Here is an 18,745-nt window from a genome sequence, read left to right as displayed (position 1 = left end):
AGCTCCAATGGCGCTGGATGTGTATGTTATTATGTCAGTGTTTTGATCCCCCCCTCCCTCCGCATACAAGGCTTCAAAATGACTTTGCCACACCAGAGGGGATATATTGGGCTCTATTGCGGAGGATAGGTCCTCCGTGCCATTCGCGACTATACGCCAAAATTTGCGGGAATCTCTAGTTGTTAGTGCTTTGGTGAGATTTTCCCAATAGTCATGGTCCCATTCAGCCCGGGCGTTCTCCAGGAGAGTTTTATACGCTTTTCTCCTGGCACGGATTTCTTCTCTGTTAAGGCGTTCTTTTATGGCGTGTAGCAAGAGGGTTTTAGCTTCCCTACAGGTGGCGTTGTACCAGGACATCTTGGGCGTGGGACCTTTCCTTTTCCCTGAGGAAGAAAATAAGTCCTCTTCTAAGGAATTAATCATATTGGCATGTATTTGTGCAAGCTTATCTCTGCTAGCATTGTCTTGGACCTCATTCCCTACCTGGAAGGCAATCTCCAAGAAGGGGATGATCCGTTCATATAGCCGGGGTATCCTGTCTAGACTGTTAGCCAGTTTCTCCCACTTGACTTTCCTCCGATTGTTTTCTAGTAGGAGGCCCTCCTTGTCTTTGCCTGATCCGTGGGGTGTAGCCTCACCCCCGGGCAGGGAAAGAGTCAATTCCAGTGCGTTATGGTCACTGTCCATTCTTTCAGTGACTTGGAAGTCGACTATTGCTGGCCACATAAATAGTTTAATCATTATGTAGTCCAGTCTAGATTCACTGCCAGTTTTGTTATAGGTATAAAGGCTGGGTATGTCTGATTTACAACGGCCATTACAGGCCCTTAGACCTAGATTGAGGGTAAAGGCAGTTATCTGCAGGGCCAGGGGAGTCCAAGCCCTCGGAGGTGGTGCCACCGTCTCTGGGATGAGCCAGCATGAGTCTTCCTCATGGGAGGGACCATCACGCAGTCCAGGCAGGGGTTCGTAATGACAGTTAAAATCCCCTCCTACCAGGCAAGCGAGTTCACATGGGATGTCTTCTAAAAGCCCTGCTAACTCATCTATAGTACCTGATTCTTTGTGCATTGGTACTGGCCTTGAGTAAATATTGATAACTAGCAGCTTCGTGGAGTCAGGCCACTCAAGTAGAACAGCCAATAGGTCGTCCGAGGCGGTTTCTAGATAAGAGGCCTGACATCCTAGGTCCGTAGCTACCCATGTCGTGAGCCCCCTGATGGCCTGCCCCTTCCCCCCCATTTGGCAGCTTTAAAGAAGGAGGCAAAGCCCGGGAAGGATATTTCCTCACGCGCCCAGGTCTCTTGAAAGAGAAGTATGTTTTTAGAGCTAATATAAGAGCCCCACTCTGTGCAGTCAATTTTACTAGCAAGGCCTGCCACGTTCCAAGAGGTCACTATTATTTGTGCTAGAGCAGTAGTTGCTTGACCAGGAATGGCGGAGTTATTGGAGGTAAGCTCTATGGGCGCCTGTTGGATTGTAGGGGGATAATTCATGCCCGTAGGCTTATTGACAGTGGGTGTAATTAAATTCGTCGTACCACAAACTTGACTGAGTTCAACTATGCTGGGTGAATCGGGAGATGTCCTACTCTCATTCGTGGGAACTGCCATTAGAGCATTCCGCTCCTCAACCTCCTGTCAGTCCACTGTTTCTAGGCTGCTATATCTGTTGTGCGTAGCGAGATAGGCAGGGTAGTGTATTCTGTAAGGCCCAGGGATTCCTCTCATGTGGGCACCTCCCCCCCCCCTCCTTCTCGAGACAGTTTCCCAGCCAGCCTCGTTCCCGTATGAAGAAAACTGTTCTAATGGTCTTCCCCTGTGTTGCTGATGGTCCAATCTCTCCCTGTAACAGTTTTCCCTACCCTCCAACAGCTCTTGGTGATACCCCCATCTGTAGTCCTCTGTATTGTAGAGATTGGAGGGGTAGAAAAATGAAAGAGGGAGTGGTTGAACGACGGTACCAGAGTCCTCATCGGGAGCCCAAGTACAAATGTACGCGGCAGTGTTCGGGTCTCTAAAAGTGACCAGAATACAGTCTCCCCCGATTGATTTCTCTGTATAGCCCACCCACGGTACCCTCCTAGCCATAGAAATGTCACTTGTTGTTCCTCTCGGAAGTGGTCTGTTTTCCGAGAGCCAATTAATGACTTTGTTCTTCAGTGAAGTCATAGATTCGAAAGTGGAGTGGTTTAATTCCGGTACCCCTGCCAAAACTAGGGTATAGGGTGCTACCTCAGGAGGGAGATTTATAGGCTTAGATCTACGTTTGGGGTTAAGTTTCTCTCTAGTCTGTGGTGGATTACCTTTGGTGTTAGTCGGTGGCAAGGCCTTATCTTTTACTGCCAAGTTTGTTTTTGGAGTGGCAGTCGCAGTTTGTGATGTTAAGGTAGGGGCCTTGTTGGCCTCAGGTGGTTGCGTAGTATTGTTAGATATGGATTGAGTTGGTTTGGGGTTTGTAAGGGGGGGCTTATTGTTTATTGCTGTGGGGGGTCCATTGCCCCTAGGGGGTTTAGGACACAACCCCTCTTTCGCTATCTTTGTCCCAATGTTATCAGTTTTCCTAGAGTCGGCCAATTGCACTGTGGCCTTTTCGATGGTGACTAATCTCGCTTCGATTTTGATCAGTCTAGCCTCGAGGGGACTTAGCAAGGACCTGAGGAGAGTGCCTATATCCTCTAGTGTAATGTCATCAGAGGTAGTATCTAGTTGCACATTATTAGTGGACTGTGGTAGTGTAGTTTGGTTGACAGTGCTGGGTGAAGTTGGCATTACTGATCTTTCTAGCATTGGTGCAGAAGTGGCCCCCTTCCCCCCTTTACCTCTAGGTTTTTTTGGTGTCGGTGCTTTGATCTTATCATCGTCTATATTTGGTGTACCCTGCTTCCTTTTTTTTGGTATGGCCCCCTCTCTAGTCCCCCTATTTCTATCTTTATTAGGTTCTGTGACTTTAGCTGCGTCTGTGTTCTCTGTTGGGAGCGGTTGGATGATTTGGGAATTAGGTAGAGCCATGAGGCTCATATCCTCAAGATCGCTCGGAGCCTCGATGGTAAACTCTGGGTTATTAGTTGTGGAATTAGATAGTGAGCGGGTTACCTGGTCAATGCTGTTACTAGTAGGTAAACCCGATCTATCTTCAGGTGTTCTAGCTTGAGCCATCGGGCCCATTGAAGATCTCCTTACCCAGTCTATTTCTTGGGAGATTCTTCGCTCGAGGACCTCAATTTCTTCAATCAGGAGAGAACCCGCTTTGGCAAAGTAGGTGTCGATAGGGCCTTTGACAACTCCCGCCGCCGCCAGGGAAGATGTTTTACTCCTGGTTTCCCTTGTGGTCATGTTGGTAATGTTTCAGACACCTCGGTATGGCAGACAAGAGACAGGGCCCGGACCGGACTCTCTCGTACTCGAACGGCCTCAAACGGCCCGCTCTTTGCCCGGTCTTCGCCCCGGCCTGCGTCCCGCGTGCGTCCCGCGATGCGGGAGTGCACGAGTCAGAATATACGAGGAGGTTGGGGGCGTGGCCGCCGGGGGAAGAGGCACCAGCTGTGTAGAGCAGAGGCTGCTGGACCTCGCAGTCCCCCGGCAGGCTCAACGCGTTGCTGGCACTTTAAGATTGCTCACCCGGCCTGTCCTCTACTGGGAGCGCGTGTGCTCTCTGCCGACCGCAGAGCCGCTCACACCAGCGGGAGACCGGCCCGGGGAACAGCTGAGCGGCACCCGCGCAGCGGGTGTCGCGAAAGGTGAAGGGCGAGGAAGAAGGCAGCCAGGCAGGAACAACAGTCTCTGGCAATCCTTGACACACTGGAAAGACCGCTGGTAAGCACCCACCACAGCCGATGGAAACAGCGATTGATATGCTGGAGGCTGGGGGCGTGGCCGCCGGGGGAAGAGGCACCAGCTGTGTAGAGCAGAGGCTGCTGGACCTCGCAGTCCCCCGGCAGGCTCAACGCGTTGCTGGCACTTTAAGATTGCTCACCCGGCCTGTCCTCTACTGGGAGCGCGTGTGCTCTCTGCCGACCGCAGAGCCGCTCACACCAGCGGGAGACCGGCCCGGGGAACAGCTGAGCGGCACCCGCGCAGCAGGTGTCGCGAAAGGTGAAGGGCGAGGAAGAAGGCAGCCAGGCAGGAACAACAGTCTCTGGCAATCCTTGACACACTGGAAAGACCGCTGGTAAGCACCCACCACAGCCGATGGAAACAGCGATTGATATGCTGGAGGCTGGGGGCGTGGCCGCCGGGGGAAGAGGCACCAGCTGTGTAGAGCAGAGGCTGCTGGACCTCGCAGTCCCCCGGCAGGCTCAACGCGTTGCTGGCACTTTAAGATTGCTCACCCGGCCTGTCCTCTACTGGGAGCGCGTGTGCTCTCTGCCGACCGCAGAGCCGCTCACACCAGCGGGAGACCGGCCCGGGGAACAGCTGAGCGGCACCCGCGCAGCGGGTGTCGCGAAAGGTGAAGGGCGAGGAAGAAGGCAGCCAGGCAGGAACAACAGTCTCTGGCAATCCTTGACACACTGGAAAGACCGCTGGTAAGCACCCACCACAGCCGATGGAAACAGCGATTGATATGCTGGAGGTTGGGGGCGTGGCCGCCGGGGGAAGAGGCACCAGCTGTGTAGAGCAGAGGCTGCTGGACCTCGCAGTCCCCCGGCAGGCTCAACGCGTTGCTGGCACTTTAAGATTGCTCACCCGGCCTGTCCTCTACTGGGAGCGCGTGTGCTCTCTGCCGACCGCAGAGCCGCTCACACCAGCGGGAGACCGGCCCGGGGAACAGCTGAGCGGCACCCGCGCAGCGGGTGTCGCGAAAGGTGAAGGGCGAGGAAGAAGGCAGCCAGGCAGGAACAACAGTCTCTGGCAATCCTTGACACACTGGAAAGACCGCTGGTAAGCACCCACCACAGCCGATGGAAACAGCGATTGATATGCTGGAGGCTGGGTGCGTGGCCGCCGGGGGAAGAGGCACCAGCTGTGTAGAGCAGAGGCTGCTGGACCTCGCAGTCCCCCAGCAGGCTCAACGCGTTGCTGGCACTTTAAGATTGCTCACCCGGCCTGTCCTCTACTGGGAGCGCGTGTGCTCTCTGCCGACCGCAGAGCCGCTCACACCAGCGGGAGACCGGCCCGGGGAACAGCTGAGCGGCACCCGCGCAGCGGGTGTCGCGAAAGGTGAAGGGCGAGGAAGAAGGCAGCCAGGCAGGAACAACAGTCTCTGGCAATCCTTGACACACTGGAAAGACCGCTGGTAAGCACCCACCACAGCCGATGGAAACAGCGATTGATATGCTGGAGGCTGGGGGCGTGGCCGCCGGGGGAAGAGGCACCAGCTGTGTAGAGCAGAGGCTGCTGGACCTCGCAGTCCCCCGGCAGGCTCAACGCGTTGCTGGCACTTTAAGATTGCTCACCCGGCCTGTCCTCTACTGGGAGCGCGTGTGCTCTCTGCCGACCGCAGAGCCGCTCACACCAGCGGGAGACCGGCCCGGGGAACAGCTGAGCGGCACCCGCGCAGCGGGTGTCGCGAAAGGTGAAGGGCGAGGAAGAAGGCAGCCAGGCAGGAACAACAGTCTCTGGCAATCCTTGACACACTGGAAAGACCGCATAAATTACTCTAATTAATGTAATTAACTAATTAATATTATTTAATTACCAATTAATTACTAATTAAAAATATGTACAAAATTATATTAATTAATTAACTAATTAATATTAATGAATTACCAATTAATTATTAATTAAAAATATTTACAAGCATATATTAATTAATTAATTATTATTAAATTACTCCCCACCCTTATCCCCTATTAACCCAACATCCCACTCCTAAACATTAACTACAATTTATATTACTATTAATAAAATATATATATTTTTTTAACCTTTTTTCTACATATTATCGAAATATTTTACTTTGACTATTTATATAAATTTTGTCGATATTTTTGTACTCGATATTTTTTTATCATTATTTTAATCGATATTTTGACCAACGATATTTTTGTTATTGATATTTTATTATTGTCGATATTTTTAACTCGATATTTTGTCCATTCGATATTTTGGAGTCGATATTTTGTCTGTGCACCATTGAATCTATAATAGTATTTTAGGAAGGACCCCATACTAGACCATTCAATACCCCCAGGCCAGATTTGAGTCTCACCAGATATACCCATGTGTAATAAGGCAACTTAAACACTCTTTTGTAGACTTTTAGATGTCATTTTTCCATGGTTTTAATAAGTTGGCCCGGAAAGGCCTTGCTGCCGTAGGTGATTGCAGATGGTAATGCAGCCCTGAGCACTTTTCAAATTGGGGCTGAGGTGGGGCTTTCAAGGGCTGTGTGCAGTTGGCAGATTCTGGTGGTCATTAATGCAGCCTTATCCTTTAAATGGCGCAGGTGTATGTTAGGCGCGCAATTTGCCGAGAACCATATGCCTAGATAGTTATAGGATTTTGCTCCTGTGATTTTTAGAGGGTTCAGAAACCAATTGTAAGTTGTTGCGTCCTTCCGAATGATATCACCAGTTAACTAATTGATACAAAGCTGCCACACTTAATCTGCCAAGAACAAAAAACATTTAGGAAGCACTTGACACATCAGATTTGCTGTTTCTTAGCATTTTAGAAAGAAAGTGTTATCAATTTTACCATTAAGTTGTCTGCACTTACCTCTCTGAGTTACCCTGCTGGCAGGACACATTTTGAGACACAATGGAGGATTTGTGATTTAGTTACAGGCAATTTAAATGTGGGGCTTATAAATCCGATGAAAATTTGGCTTTCACCACAGCAGCTCTACTGGTCTTTCCCCTAATAGATGTTGGATAGATACCATCATTGTAAAGTGAAATAAGGGAATTATGCTTGCTCACTAGAGCGAAACGTATAATGTAGTTAAATGCAGTTTCACAAATTGTACGCAATATGCATTACAAAAATTGTGAATTTTGGCTACTGCATTAGATGATTTCCACCATTTGGATATCACTGACAAATGCATTTTTTCTTTTTCAGAGGGTGGGTGGTCCATCATATTTTGTGGAATTCATTATTAAGGAAACAAACTGCTCTAAATCAGAAACTCATGTTGCTGACTGTCACTTCCTGGAGGATGAACAAGCTGTAAGTACAGAATTCAAAATACAGTCCTTGTAATTGATAGCCAATCTCGACGAAGGGTATAAATAATCTTATTCTATTACAATATATGCTGCCCTTTTGGGATAGATGACTACATTTGTAGGATGTTTCCCTAACAAAAGCATGCTAACATTGTAGCCATTTTGCTGCTTGATTTACTTGAATATTTGCTATATCTCTGAGGTGCCAAATATATAATCTGATCACCCAACAGTACCTGAAGATAAAATCATTCTGAGCACTAAGATGGAATCCGATGTGCTTAAATGTTTGATAATGCACAGGTTGTTGTTTAGTCAGGATGGTATGCCTTCTATTGGTTGGAAAGAAAGCAGGGTAAGTCTATAGGCAGGAACATGTCGCTCTGGGAACTCATAGAAAACCAAATTTCCATTTTGATGGGAAAATGGGATACTTGAGCAGAACTGCCTCCTTTTTCATTTACAGTAATGTAATTCCTATGCACTGTGTTATTGTTTTGCATTTGTGTATGATTCCTCTCTGCTCTGGACTGAGGCCTGCTAAATAGCACTCATCAAAATTTGCTTTGATACATGGTTTTCATTTTCTATTTCAGTGTAGTCCTCCTAATGTGAAACTGACTTGACTCCCTGTGAGGGCCTCAGGCTTTGAGGGCCCCAGGCTTTGAGGGCCTCAGGCTATGAGTGCTTCAAGCTGATTCTTCAAACCAGTGAAGTATTAATAATTGGTCCAGCAGAGTATGCAATAGTAAACATTCAGACCATGCTATCCGTTCCATCTGGGTTAGTTATGGGACTGCAAACAGATAAGAGATACGCACTGACAAGTTGCAGTTTTAATGCAGGAACCAAAGTTTCATAAGGACAAACTATAAAATAATCTTTCTTTTGCATCCCAGGAATAGTGGATACAATTGAAATACCATTTTAAGCCTTTGGAATCTTGAACAAGAAGGACTAAGGGAGTCATTCACGGTTCACCTGAAGTTACATATGCTGCTCTCCCAAGCCTATGGTTCCACACATGATTTAGGGATGGCGAAAACACTTGCGGAGATCTTGCCGTGAGTGCGGAAATCACCTCATAACTGCAGAGCCAGCGCCACAAGTGCGGAGTCTCTTTGTGTATCAGGCCCTGAGTTTCTGACAGCACATCACCAGTTGGCTCCACCTATAGAAATTCTACACTAGTAGCCCTTTCACTTATGCGGTTGTCTGAATCGAGAGTTTGGAAGGCCCGCCATATTTAAAGAAGGCCTATCCAATTTCCTTTCTTTCACATACAGTCTGCAATGTAAGGCATGGCAAACTATGCAGGAAGAAGCATAAATTATCCTCATGTGAGGGTATTCACACTTTCTTTAATAGAAAATGCATTCCCAAATCATCGAGGTTTGGGTGAGCTGCCGCTAGGCTAGCAGAAATAGAGAAGTAGTTTGACAACTGTCTCCCTAAATTAAAATTTACCTATAAGTATACAGTTATAATTTTTGTTACCCATGTTAGTTTTGATGCTTATAAAATCTAGGGATGGGCGGAACTTGTGGAGTTCCATGCCGCTGAATTCTGCAGAGTTACATAAAAACCCCTAGAGATTCTGCAAAATTCCACCAACGGGCCGAAAATATGCAACTCGCACAGCTTGCAGGGCAATTTAGCGCTGACAGTGCGAGCAGCGCTGAAAATCAGCGTTAACGGCACCATATGTTGCACAAGAGAGCACAGCCATTCGAGTTGATTTTCCTGCTGCTCAAGTAGAGAATCTTCTCAAGCGGCAGCAAATCTACTCGAATGGCAGCCCTCTGACAGCAACCACTCCAGAACGCCGGCAACCGCCCGCGTTTGAAAGCCAAATCTCGCTCGCCAGCTTGCATATTCTGGAAATTATTCCAAATTATTACTTTTACTTTTGGTACACAATATAGAATGTATGGATGTAGTTAACATAGGCAGAACATTGCTTAAATTAGAGAAACTCTTTATGTTGTTTATGGAATGGGAAGGTATACATCAGCATTTTAAAAAATAAGGTACTTTGGTTGGAATCTTGACTGACATGGGACTCAAAGCACATTTTTGGACTAAACATTAAGTCCAGGCTGCAAACTTTCAACATTTGATCTGAAGTAGGGTGAAAACGCAGCCTGTCACTGGCAAGGGATATCAGGAGAACCTAGACACCATTATTTTGGATTCCAGGTTCTTGCCAGCCTAGACTACACTGCTTTTTTGGTCAATAAAGGAAATGTATGCAGACATACTACAATAGTAATAGGTGCTTGATTACAGGATCTCTTCTTTCTTGAGGCTTGAAGGCATACTTTTTAGCAAGTTCAGTCCAAATGTTCACTATTTTCTCTCTTTTGATATACTACTCTCCTTGGAAATCCATCTTTAATAGAAATCTTCCCTAGGGTTCACCCCATGAATTAGAGATTGGCACTGTCAGGATGCTTCTTTTGAGGTCCACAGTTTCTTCCCCTTCCTCCTCCAACCTGTTCCCTAGGATCCCCACTTGTCTGGAAAATAGACAAGAGCTTTCAAGATAGTTCCTCTCAGGGACACAGCATTTTGTGAACTGACAGAGAGACCCTGATTCAGGTGGAACTGTTTTTACTTCCCACAATGATTCTGAGATGAAATCCTTTCAGGTAAGTTGTTTTTTCTATCCTAGTTTTTTCTATCCTAGGAGAGATCAACCCTACCATACGGTTACACAGCTCCTCATATGGGATTTAGTTTGCCAAGACCATCTGAATTGTGGTGGCATTTACCCTACAGGTGCAATAAAGGAGATTTAACCTCCAAATTGAAAAGGATTCCTCTCCAGACTAAACTGTAGACCTCCCCAAAAGCACCCATCCGCCAGGGAGATCGGCTCATCTGGGAAGGAATACAAAAGCATTACGATGGCTTCCACAGATTGTTTTCCTGGCTGCAGTGCATTCCATATGACATTTTGGTCTATCTATGAAGTATTTTTATTATCAGCTAACAGCCATGATTTACAAGATCCCAGCCAGTACATGACCATAGATACCTAGTCCTCTTTTACAAATGGGCCTGAAACATTCCAGTCCCTGCACAAATCCCTGTTTCACAGGGATCTGAATTCTGAATGTGTGTTCATCACTGAACTACCACAACATTCTTCAGGTGATTTCTGGCAGGTCAAACATGCAAAAAATTACCTCGAAGAGATGCCCTTTAAAAATGGGTATAAGCAAAATTTGGTGTGGTAAGATTCACATTCCTCTAATTTTGTCCAATTTTGCTGTTGAAAACTCAGAAAACAAGGTATTTATCATACATGATAAATGCTTCACCTAATGTTGTCGATTCCTACCAGGCATGATCAAATGGTAAATACCACACCAAAATCCATTCCTTTCGAAAAAATGGCCTCGGTAGGAAGGAGGATAGAGTGGACCAATGTGACATTTCTATATTTCTAGGCAATAACAGTAGAAGTGTAGATTGCTTTCTTGCTGAATTTGTTATTATTCTGGTATTTCAGTTCTGGCAAATAAGCAGACGTACCTCAATTCTCTTCCCTACACAATCCTGTTTGAAGAGGGATCAGAAATCATAGATGCGCAGACAATTTCAGCCTCCCCACAAATTTTGAAAGGTCAAACCTCTCAAAATGTATCAACAAAAAATGGCCAGAAAATCCCAATACAGGTGGAATTCAGTGCTACACGAACACAATATTTTTGAATGTTGACATTTGTGACTTCCACATTCTGGTATACAAGCATATTGTACAAGTACAAACCAATATGTGCATGCTTAGCCACATATCACAGTGCAGACCCTTATATACTTGTGGCCCAGAGCCTCAGGAAAGCAGTATATGATCATATGTAACTGGTTATGTTCAGAGCAGCTCCATGTACTGCATTCAGTCTCATATTTGAAGGCACAACTTCATGTGCTCAGTACAGACCCATATGTGAGGATATGGACAAATTTAATTTCATTACATAGGAATACTTTATATGCCCTCTCCCCTTCCCTCCTGCACTTATTTTAAGAGGGGATGGGGAGTCTCCTACGAATGCTGGCACAATGGGGAGAATACTAGGGATGCTGCCACAATCAGGGGACACAGCTGTAAATGCCTCACCTAACATTATCCCCATTCACCTGTCCCTTACCCCAGTGTAGTGTCACCCCTTGTCCAGAAGGAAAGAAAACCACAACAACAGCATTCTACTTAATCCTGGTGTGCCTGAAGCATGGCGAGGGACCTGCTGCACCATACAGTTCCCTTGAAGACACATGCAGAATTGGCAGATCATCCCTACATCTCTCATGTTTCAAGTAGCGGAGAATAAAAAAGCTAATTTCTATTGACCATCAACTAGTCCCTCAGCAGCAAATATGAATCTACTGATGGACTAGGATAAGGACATGTCTTGGACTTTCTTATCTCTTGTCTCACCCACAGCTGTTCAATATCATCTTATTTGCCTGTAATGTGCTGGGGGAAGGCAAAGTATTACAAGAAAACTAAGTTAAATAGGACTATTAGAGAACTCTAATTACTTTTGTTGAGTTCTTAATGATAACACCACAATTTCTAGGCAGGAAAATCTATGTCAGGAGGAGCAGTTCTGAGCTATAACTTGTAAGTGATGTGTCTGACATCTAACAAATCAACAACTTCAGTGTGGTGGGCAGAGGCACATGTGACATTTTCAGGACAACAGGCCTTTCAATGAGACCATAAGATCCCAAATGCAGCATTGGTGATTCAAATATATAACCCACAAACTTAAGCTGATAGTTTCACCTAGAACTTCTCATGCATACACATTTAGATAAAGGCCAGGAAAGCAGTTTGAAATGTAGGCGTACATAAGGAAATAGACAAGGCTGCCCTCTTTCTGCCTCATTGTTTATCATAGTCTTCAAACTATTTTATGAAAGGCTTAGAAGATAAGATGATTATAAAATGTTGTTTTCGACGATCAAAGTATCAAATTCACTATGTATGCAGATGACGTTTTCATACACAGTGAGCAATCCTTGCCTTTGTTTTTTAATGACCTGCCCTGCTTTTCTGATATTTTGGTTTATAAACTAAATGTTGACATGTCTGAAGTCCTGCCTCTTAATGAATGTTGCATTAGGGAACCTATCAGAAATATGGTCTATGCCAAAACCAAATGGCTAGGAATTTTGTATTGTAATTCAAGGGGGTACAGATTAACTAAGCTACCGATTAGAGGTAACAATCTCTTGGAAAAATGGCTCTCCTTGCACATCTCTTGGTGGGAGCATTTAGATACAATCAAAATTATGATTGTACTCATTATAAAAACATCTTTCTTGTGATGTTAGCAGTTAAAATGCAAAAAGCATTTTATTCTAAAATTGAGGGTATGTGTAAGAAATTGGGATATTGTTTGAGGGGTAGTAGAGTCCCCACTCAGCAACAACCACAATCTTTGTCAGGATGAATTACAAAATGTACTACGTTAATGTATGCTTATGGCATGCGCTTGTACTGCCAATAAGCTCCCTGAAAGACCCGGAAGGGACATATATATTAGTCCATGTGCAAGTACACAATCAGCCGGTTACGCTGGTGTGCATATATGCTCCCAATATGGATGACCTGGATATCTTTCAGGTGTTATGGCTGAATGTGGACCACTTGAGTCCTGGAGCAGTCATTTGGGGTCAAACTTTAATGTGGTCCTCGACAATAGAGTTTATAGAACAGTCTTGGGCAGGAGGCCTCATCCCAGGGCAGCTTAGCAATTAGAAGAAAAGGAGAGAGGAAAGAATGAAGAATAGGGCATATCAAACTTAATATGATCACATGCAGAACTGTACACTGTGTTCATGTCACTATGTCACAGCTAATCATTCTTATTTTAAGATTTTTTGAATATTATGGACTTACCCACAAGAGTTGGATAATTCAGCCTCAACTCTACCTGTCAATCAGCTCAGGAAGGAGGCCTCGCACTGCGGGAGGGAAAAAAGGCACTGTAGTAAACTTAGCTACACCGTCTTCTACCTGATAAAAAACAATTTCCCTATTGAAAGGGACATATACACTATAGGGCTGGGGAACAAGTGAAATCTAACAATGCTTTCAGGTCAAAGAGTGTTCTCACGCTAGCACTTCTTGCTATAGTTATCTATTGACATTAGTCTCCTAAATCTGAGCTCCTTCAGAAAAGCGGGGCCATTGTAAAGCCCATCGTTTTCTAGAAGGCAACACACATAGAACCAGGCCCTTCGGAATCACGAAAAAACGTACCTGTCCGTCGGTACCTCTTCGTGGAATGAGCAAGCCCCGGGAGGTACCGAACGGCAGGTCTACCCATGTTTTAAATAATCTGTTTTCTAATAGGATACCGCTGTGCCGGGAGACGGGTCCTCTCAGTCCAAGGCGTCTATCCTCGCGCCTGCGTAATATTTGTTCACTGCGCATGTGCAGGTTGTGTAACACTGTTTTCTCGTGCATGGGCAAGAAGCTGTAATTGCCGGCCGTCTGTTCTTATGTAATGCGCAATGCGCATGTGTGGGCATTAAACTATATTTTGTTACGCATGCGTGTAACTGGTGATGTAGAGCAAATCGTGCTACATTTATGACATTTTATTCCGCAAATATAGTATATCGGAACTGTTTCTAGTGCATACACTAAATAAGCTAAATAAAGGGGAGAGTCAGTATCTCTATAATTAAATGGCTCGCATATCAGAACGGTGTTTCTTTTATAGATTCCCAGAGTATGGCCTGACTAAAGAAAAGAATTGAGCTGGAATACTGGTGGTGTGTTAGAAAGTTATTTATCTTTATTATTTACACAATTATTGCAGCGGCATTGTTAAATACCTGGTCCTGAAGAAAGCCGCTGATACAAAAAATTGATCATCAGGCTGAAACATGTCGACCAATCACTAACAGTGGTTTATATCCATACCACTGTGCTGTTACATTTTTAATCCTGTCAGGTAGAACACATTAATAAAGTCAATTGGTGATCCTATCTTGACAGTTTTAATTCACACCCTTCCTTCACACAGCGCTGCATAATTCCTCACTACAACCCATCATTACACATATGGGATTACCATCCTACCCCTGAAAAAACATCTCTGAGCTCCTTCTTTAAAATCCTGAAGTAGTAGCTCCCAGTGGTGACAAGGGTTTCCCACTGGTAAGGAGGCCCCATATGATGAAGCATATCACCCTTGGGTGAGTGAGGGGTCTTATCCTTAAGGGATGCTTTCCCCTGTGTTTAAACACAAATTTGAGAGTTGAGAGTTTAATTAGGGCGTGTCTTCTTACACTGTACCCACATGTATAAGACCGTAGGTGTATAGAGTGTTTTTTCAGAATATATGAGGATATATACACTTACATGTCTATAAACATTCCCTTTAGACCCCCAATCTACGGTAATGTTAGCAGCTTAGCAATTGCCAAACATGTCAGAAAGAAGGCTGGTTGATTTTTGGTGGCTTCTCCACCACCACCTCAGAGAAAGGGCTTGCATATCCTCCTACCATAATGCATGGTCACGCCTAGACTTTTTGTTAATGTCAAATGGTATTGGAGCATGGAAAACAGATATGACACAACTAACTAGGACATTATCTGACCGCGCACCCATGTGGCTGATGATTGCCGAGATGTCGTCAAAGAGCCTTGAGCTGGTGGTTGCCAACAGGGGCGATAAGAGATGACATCTTTCGAGAAGAAATTCAGATGGAAAGAATGTAATTCTTCAAGACAAATGAGAAATCTGTGTCTAGTGCTGCAACACTAAGAGAAACATAGAAGGTGGCCTGTACTGTGAAACAGGCAGGAGTAGTGTGTGATATAAGGTGCAGTTTAAGCTAATTGGAAGGCAGCCTGCAAGCACTGGAAGCTGTTGAGGGGACGCAGAGGGCCCCAGAGCACACAGCACAAACCAGAGCTACACTTACTGAGTACCAAGAAACGTCCCTAGCCAAACTCAACTTCCTGGCCAGAGAAGGCAAAGACCTACAGTGAGAGCCACAGGCCAGGAAACCTTGGTGGCCATTAAAGAACAAAATGAAAGCAATGGGATTGTGTCCCATCTAACATTGCCCAACTTCCACAACACAACAGAGACATAGCAGATACTGTCTCCCTTCCAGAAGCACTATACGGGGATGTACACTTCCCAACCTGAACTACAGGGGTTGGATCAGTACACCAACATTATAGCGCTGGAATGGTTAGAGGGTGGGCACGGAAAATACCTCAACAGGCCTGCAACCATCAAGGAAATTATAGAAATGATACTGTCTCTTCTGAGTGGCAAAGCTCCTGGCCCGATGGGTTACCAGGCCAATTATACAAAGAGTGCATATTCCTCCTGGCCCCTAGGCTGTGGCAGTCTATTAAGAAGCAGTTGTACGAGGGTCATTCCATCCTTCCATGCAAAAGGCCCGAATGATGACAGTACAAAAGCCTGCCAAGACCCGGGTGGGGTTGGACTTGTACAGACCACTGTCCCTTATTAACACTGGTAATAAAACTCTAGCCAAGATGGTGGAAATCAGACTGCAAACTTTGCTTTCTTTTCTAATTCACCCAGATCACTCAGGATTTCTTCAGAGCAGGTCAACCTTGCAATATCTGAGAACGCTCTCTCCATTTTACATCAAATTAACCCTGATCAAGAGGTGGTGGTGGTCTTTCTGGATGCCACCAAAGTATTTGATTTGCTTGAATGGCCTTATCTAGTTTATATACTCAGGTTGAGAATGAGGGAGCAGATACTGAAGTGAATTAACCTCGTATGAGTGACAACCACAGCACGAATATGGCAGAATGGCATGCTGTCAGACTAAATACATGTAGGCCATGGAACCAGGCAGGGTTGTTCACTCTTGCTGGTCCTGTTCACATTAGTGAAGGAGCCTCTCACAAAGGCCTCAGTTTCACTGGTAGATGTCCTGTGGTTTCTCTGTACCCAGACAACATCACACTCTATGTGAATCACCCTTCTGGAAGTGTGATCCTGATCATCAGGGAATTTGAGCGCTTTGCCAGCTTCTCTGGCTATACTTCACCAGGGACATACAGGAGATTATCTGTGAAAACTACAGCTTACTAATAACCAAAGCAGACACACAAATCGATAAATGGATCATACTGCCGCTGTCCCTGACAAGATGCATCTCATTAGCTAAGATGGCTCTCCTGCCTGTACCTCTTCAACAATATACTGATTCCCTTCAGGAAAGAGTATTTTGGCATGTTAAGAACAGCCTTGAACAGACTGGCCTGGTTGGAAAAGCAGCCCCCCCTGAGTTGGGAGAGCCTTGTCCTAGCCTACAGCCAGGGAACCTAGTGGTGCCAGACTTTAAACTATATTGCGTGTGTCCCAAAGCATAATATCTCCATTACTGGATGCACCCGCTGCCCTTTCAGCCTCACCTACCCATTGAAATGGATACAACTGCCCCACAGTGACTTACCACCATTTTGTGGGCTGAGCAAAAATGACCGGTAGTGGAGATTGACACTGTAGGCTGCACAGTGTGGGTCTGGCACAGGCTGCTGAACCGCGCTGGTCGACCGGTCATGTATGCACTAAGCACAGCGTTGCTTTAAAACCCGATGATTAGGGCAACAGAGGATGTCGGGCAGTGCAGGAGATAGAAGATTCTCTACCTCACAAGTCCAGAAGATTTATATCCAGGAATTACTGTAATACAACAGTAGGTCCTCACACAAAGATAGGATTCCATCCTCTCCATCATCTTATCTACTACATTCTAAAAGCAGCATGCCGGGAACTGGACCAGAACTTCGCATCCTGGTCACCTACCTCCAACACCATTGAACAGGTGCGGACCTCGCAGTTGCCCAGATGGCTTGTGTCACACATATACAACCTGAGCTAGGAAAAGGCCCAGTCGGCAGACCCCCTGGTCCCATCAGAAGTGGGAGGAAGACCTCGACCTAGAAATCTTCGAAGAGCAATTGATCTACTGCTGCAGCCAAACAGGTGAATATCCCTGAACTATAAGCTTAGACTCATTCATTATAAACTTTTACACAGAATTTATCACTCATCAGATAGGCTGCACAAACTGGGCCCGAGAGACCTGCCACACTACTCCAGATGCAGGGTCACAACCGGTAACTTCATACATGTAGCCTGGTTGTTCCCTCTGGTGCAATGCTACTGGGAAGAGTGTGTCAAGTGATAGCCACTATTATTAGGGAGAACTTTGAGCTGGCACTGCTGGGCTATGTAAGATACCGCCATGTGAGACTAGGAAACTGCTCTCCCTGATACTTGTGCTAGATAAGCACATGGTGGCCATGACGTGGGGCGAGTTCCAGCGTTGTGCTTTCAACAGTGGGTTGCATGATGTTGTTTATTGTAATGAATGACTGACATATTATTGGGAACTTATGCCTCCGATATCATGCCCTAAAGACATTTGGGCACCAGTAGTGCAATACCTTAATTTGACCCATGGGGCTGCAGGGACCCGACTGGCTGACACTTTGACATGCGCGACAAAGTAGACCCTGCAAGAAGAGCTGGAAGGCGAAGCTTAGAAAGATTTTGCATAACTGACTAATATATACAAAATGTGTGTTTTGTGAACATGCCTACCTTCAGCTATAGCGATTGATGTACAGCAATCTGTATTGCTTTCATGCGGTGTACAAGTTGGTACTTTGTTGATTATCAATAAAATTGAATAAGCAAAAAGTAACCTCTGGTAGCTTGGCACATAAAACACCCAGGCTTAACCTAGAGGCAATGTGTAAACTATTTACGCAGCACTCAACCAGCAATAAGGTGCAAAACACAACACAAGAAAAAACGTAAACTAATTAAAAAAACTAGAGTCATTTTTAATGAATAGAATGACACCAAAACAAATTAAATCTAATTAGTTGAACAAGAGTTAGAAATTTGTAAAGTTTTTAGTGAAAGCTAGTACCTAAAAAAACAAAGCACAAACAGAGTATATCTGGCGCTAGACTGGGCCAAAGGCAAAAAGGTAAAGCGACCCTGATGGAGCGCAGGTCGGATACAAGGGGTGGATTTGGCCTTTTTTCGGCTTACCTTTAACTTAGAAGAATTTCTGAAGAATAGCTCCTGAGAAGGTAGAGATCAGGTGGGCAATGCAGCAGGTGGTGTTCGAGGAGTAGGCATCATCATGGTCGAGGTGAAGATTTTTACTTTTTGGACTTAGATAACTTTTTGGAAGTTGAAAGTCTTCAGCCAGACAAAGATGCAGGCTGTAACTGATGAGGGCTCCACAAGGGTGGATGCCTTCACTGAGAGATCCTACTGAACATGATTTACTGCTGCAGAGAAGAAAGTAGCGAAAGCTACCAAAGTCACACTGGCAATGTACCTTGGGTAGATTGGTTGGCAGGTAGATCATGATCTTCTGCAGTTTAGCCAGGAAGTTTTTGTTGAAATTTTTTTAAGTCTCAACTTTTGGAGAAGACCACCAACACCACTATCAATGGCATCATTGGAGGGTTAAGACTCACTCCACCAAAAACCAGCATCTGGGATCAAGGCCTCAGGATCTTGTTATGCCCCTGTAGCTCACACAGGTGGACAGCCAACTAGCCCTTGGAGTCAGTTCTGAT

The 18,745-nt window shown here is 45.4% G+C and overlaps 1 protein-coding gene across 2 annotated transcripts in view; it reads left to right on the top strand.

The window, feature by feature from the left end:
• The window catches only part of LOC147683834 (fetuin-B-like), a 184,597-nt gene that overhangs the window by 33,108 nt on the left and 132,744 nt on the right, over positions 1-18,745 (top strand). For both annotated transcript variants that reach the window (XM_086944233.1, XM_086944232.1), the window contains exon 5: positions 7,005-7,112. In XM_086944233.1, coding sequence (XP_086800359.1) covers positions 7,005-7,112 — 108 coding nt within the window. The remainder of the gene's footprint in view (positions 1-7,004; positions 7,113-18,745) is intronic.

This window comes from Lissotriton vulgaris, chromosome 11, assembly GCF_964263255.1.
Source record: "Lissotriton vulgaris chromosome 11, aLisVul1.2, whole genome shotgun sequence".
Classification (NCBI taxonomy): Eukaryota; Metazoa; Chordata; class Amphibia; order Caudata; family Salamandridae; genus Lissotriton; species Lissotriton vulgaris.
Note: the sequence above shows the minus strand (reverse complement) of the source record. Positions and strands in the feature narration are given on the sequence as shown.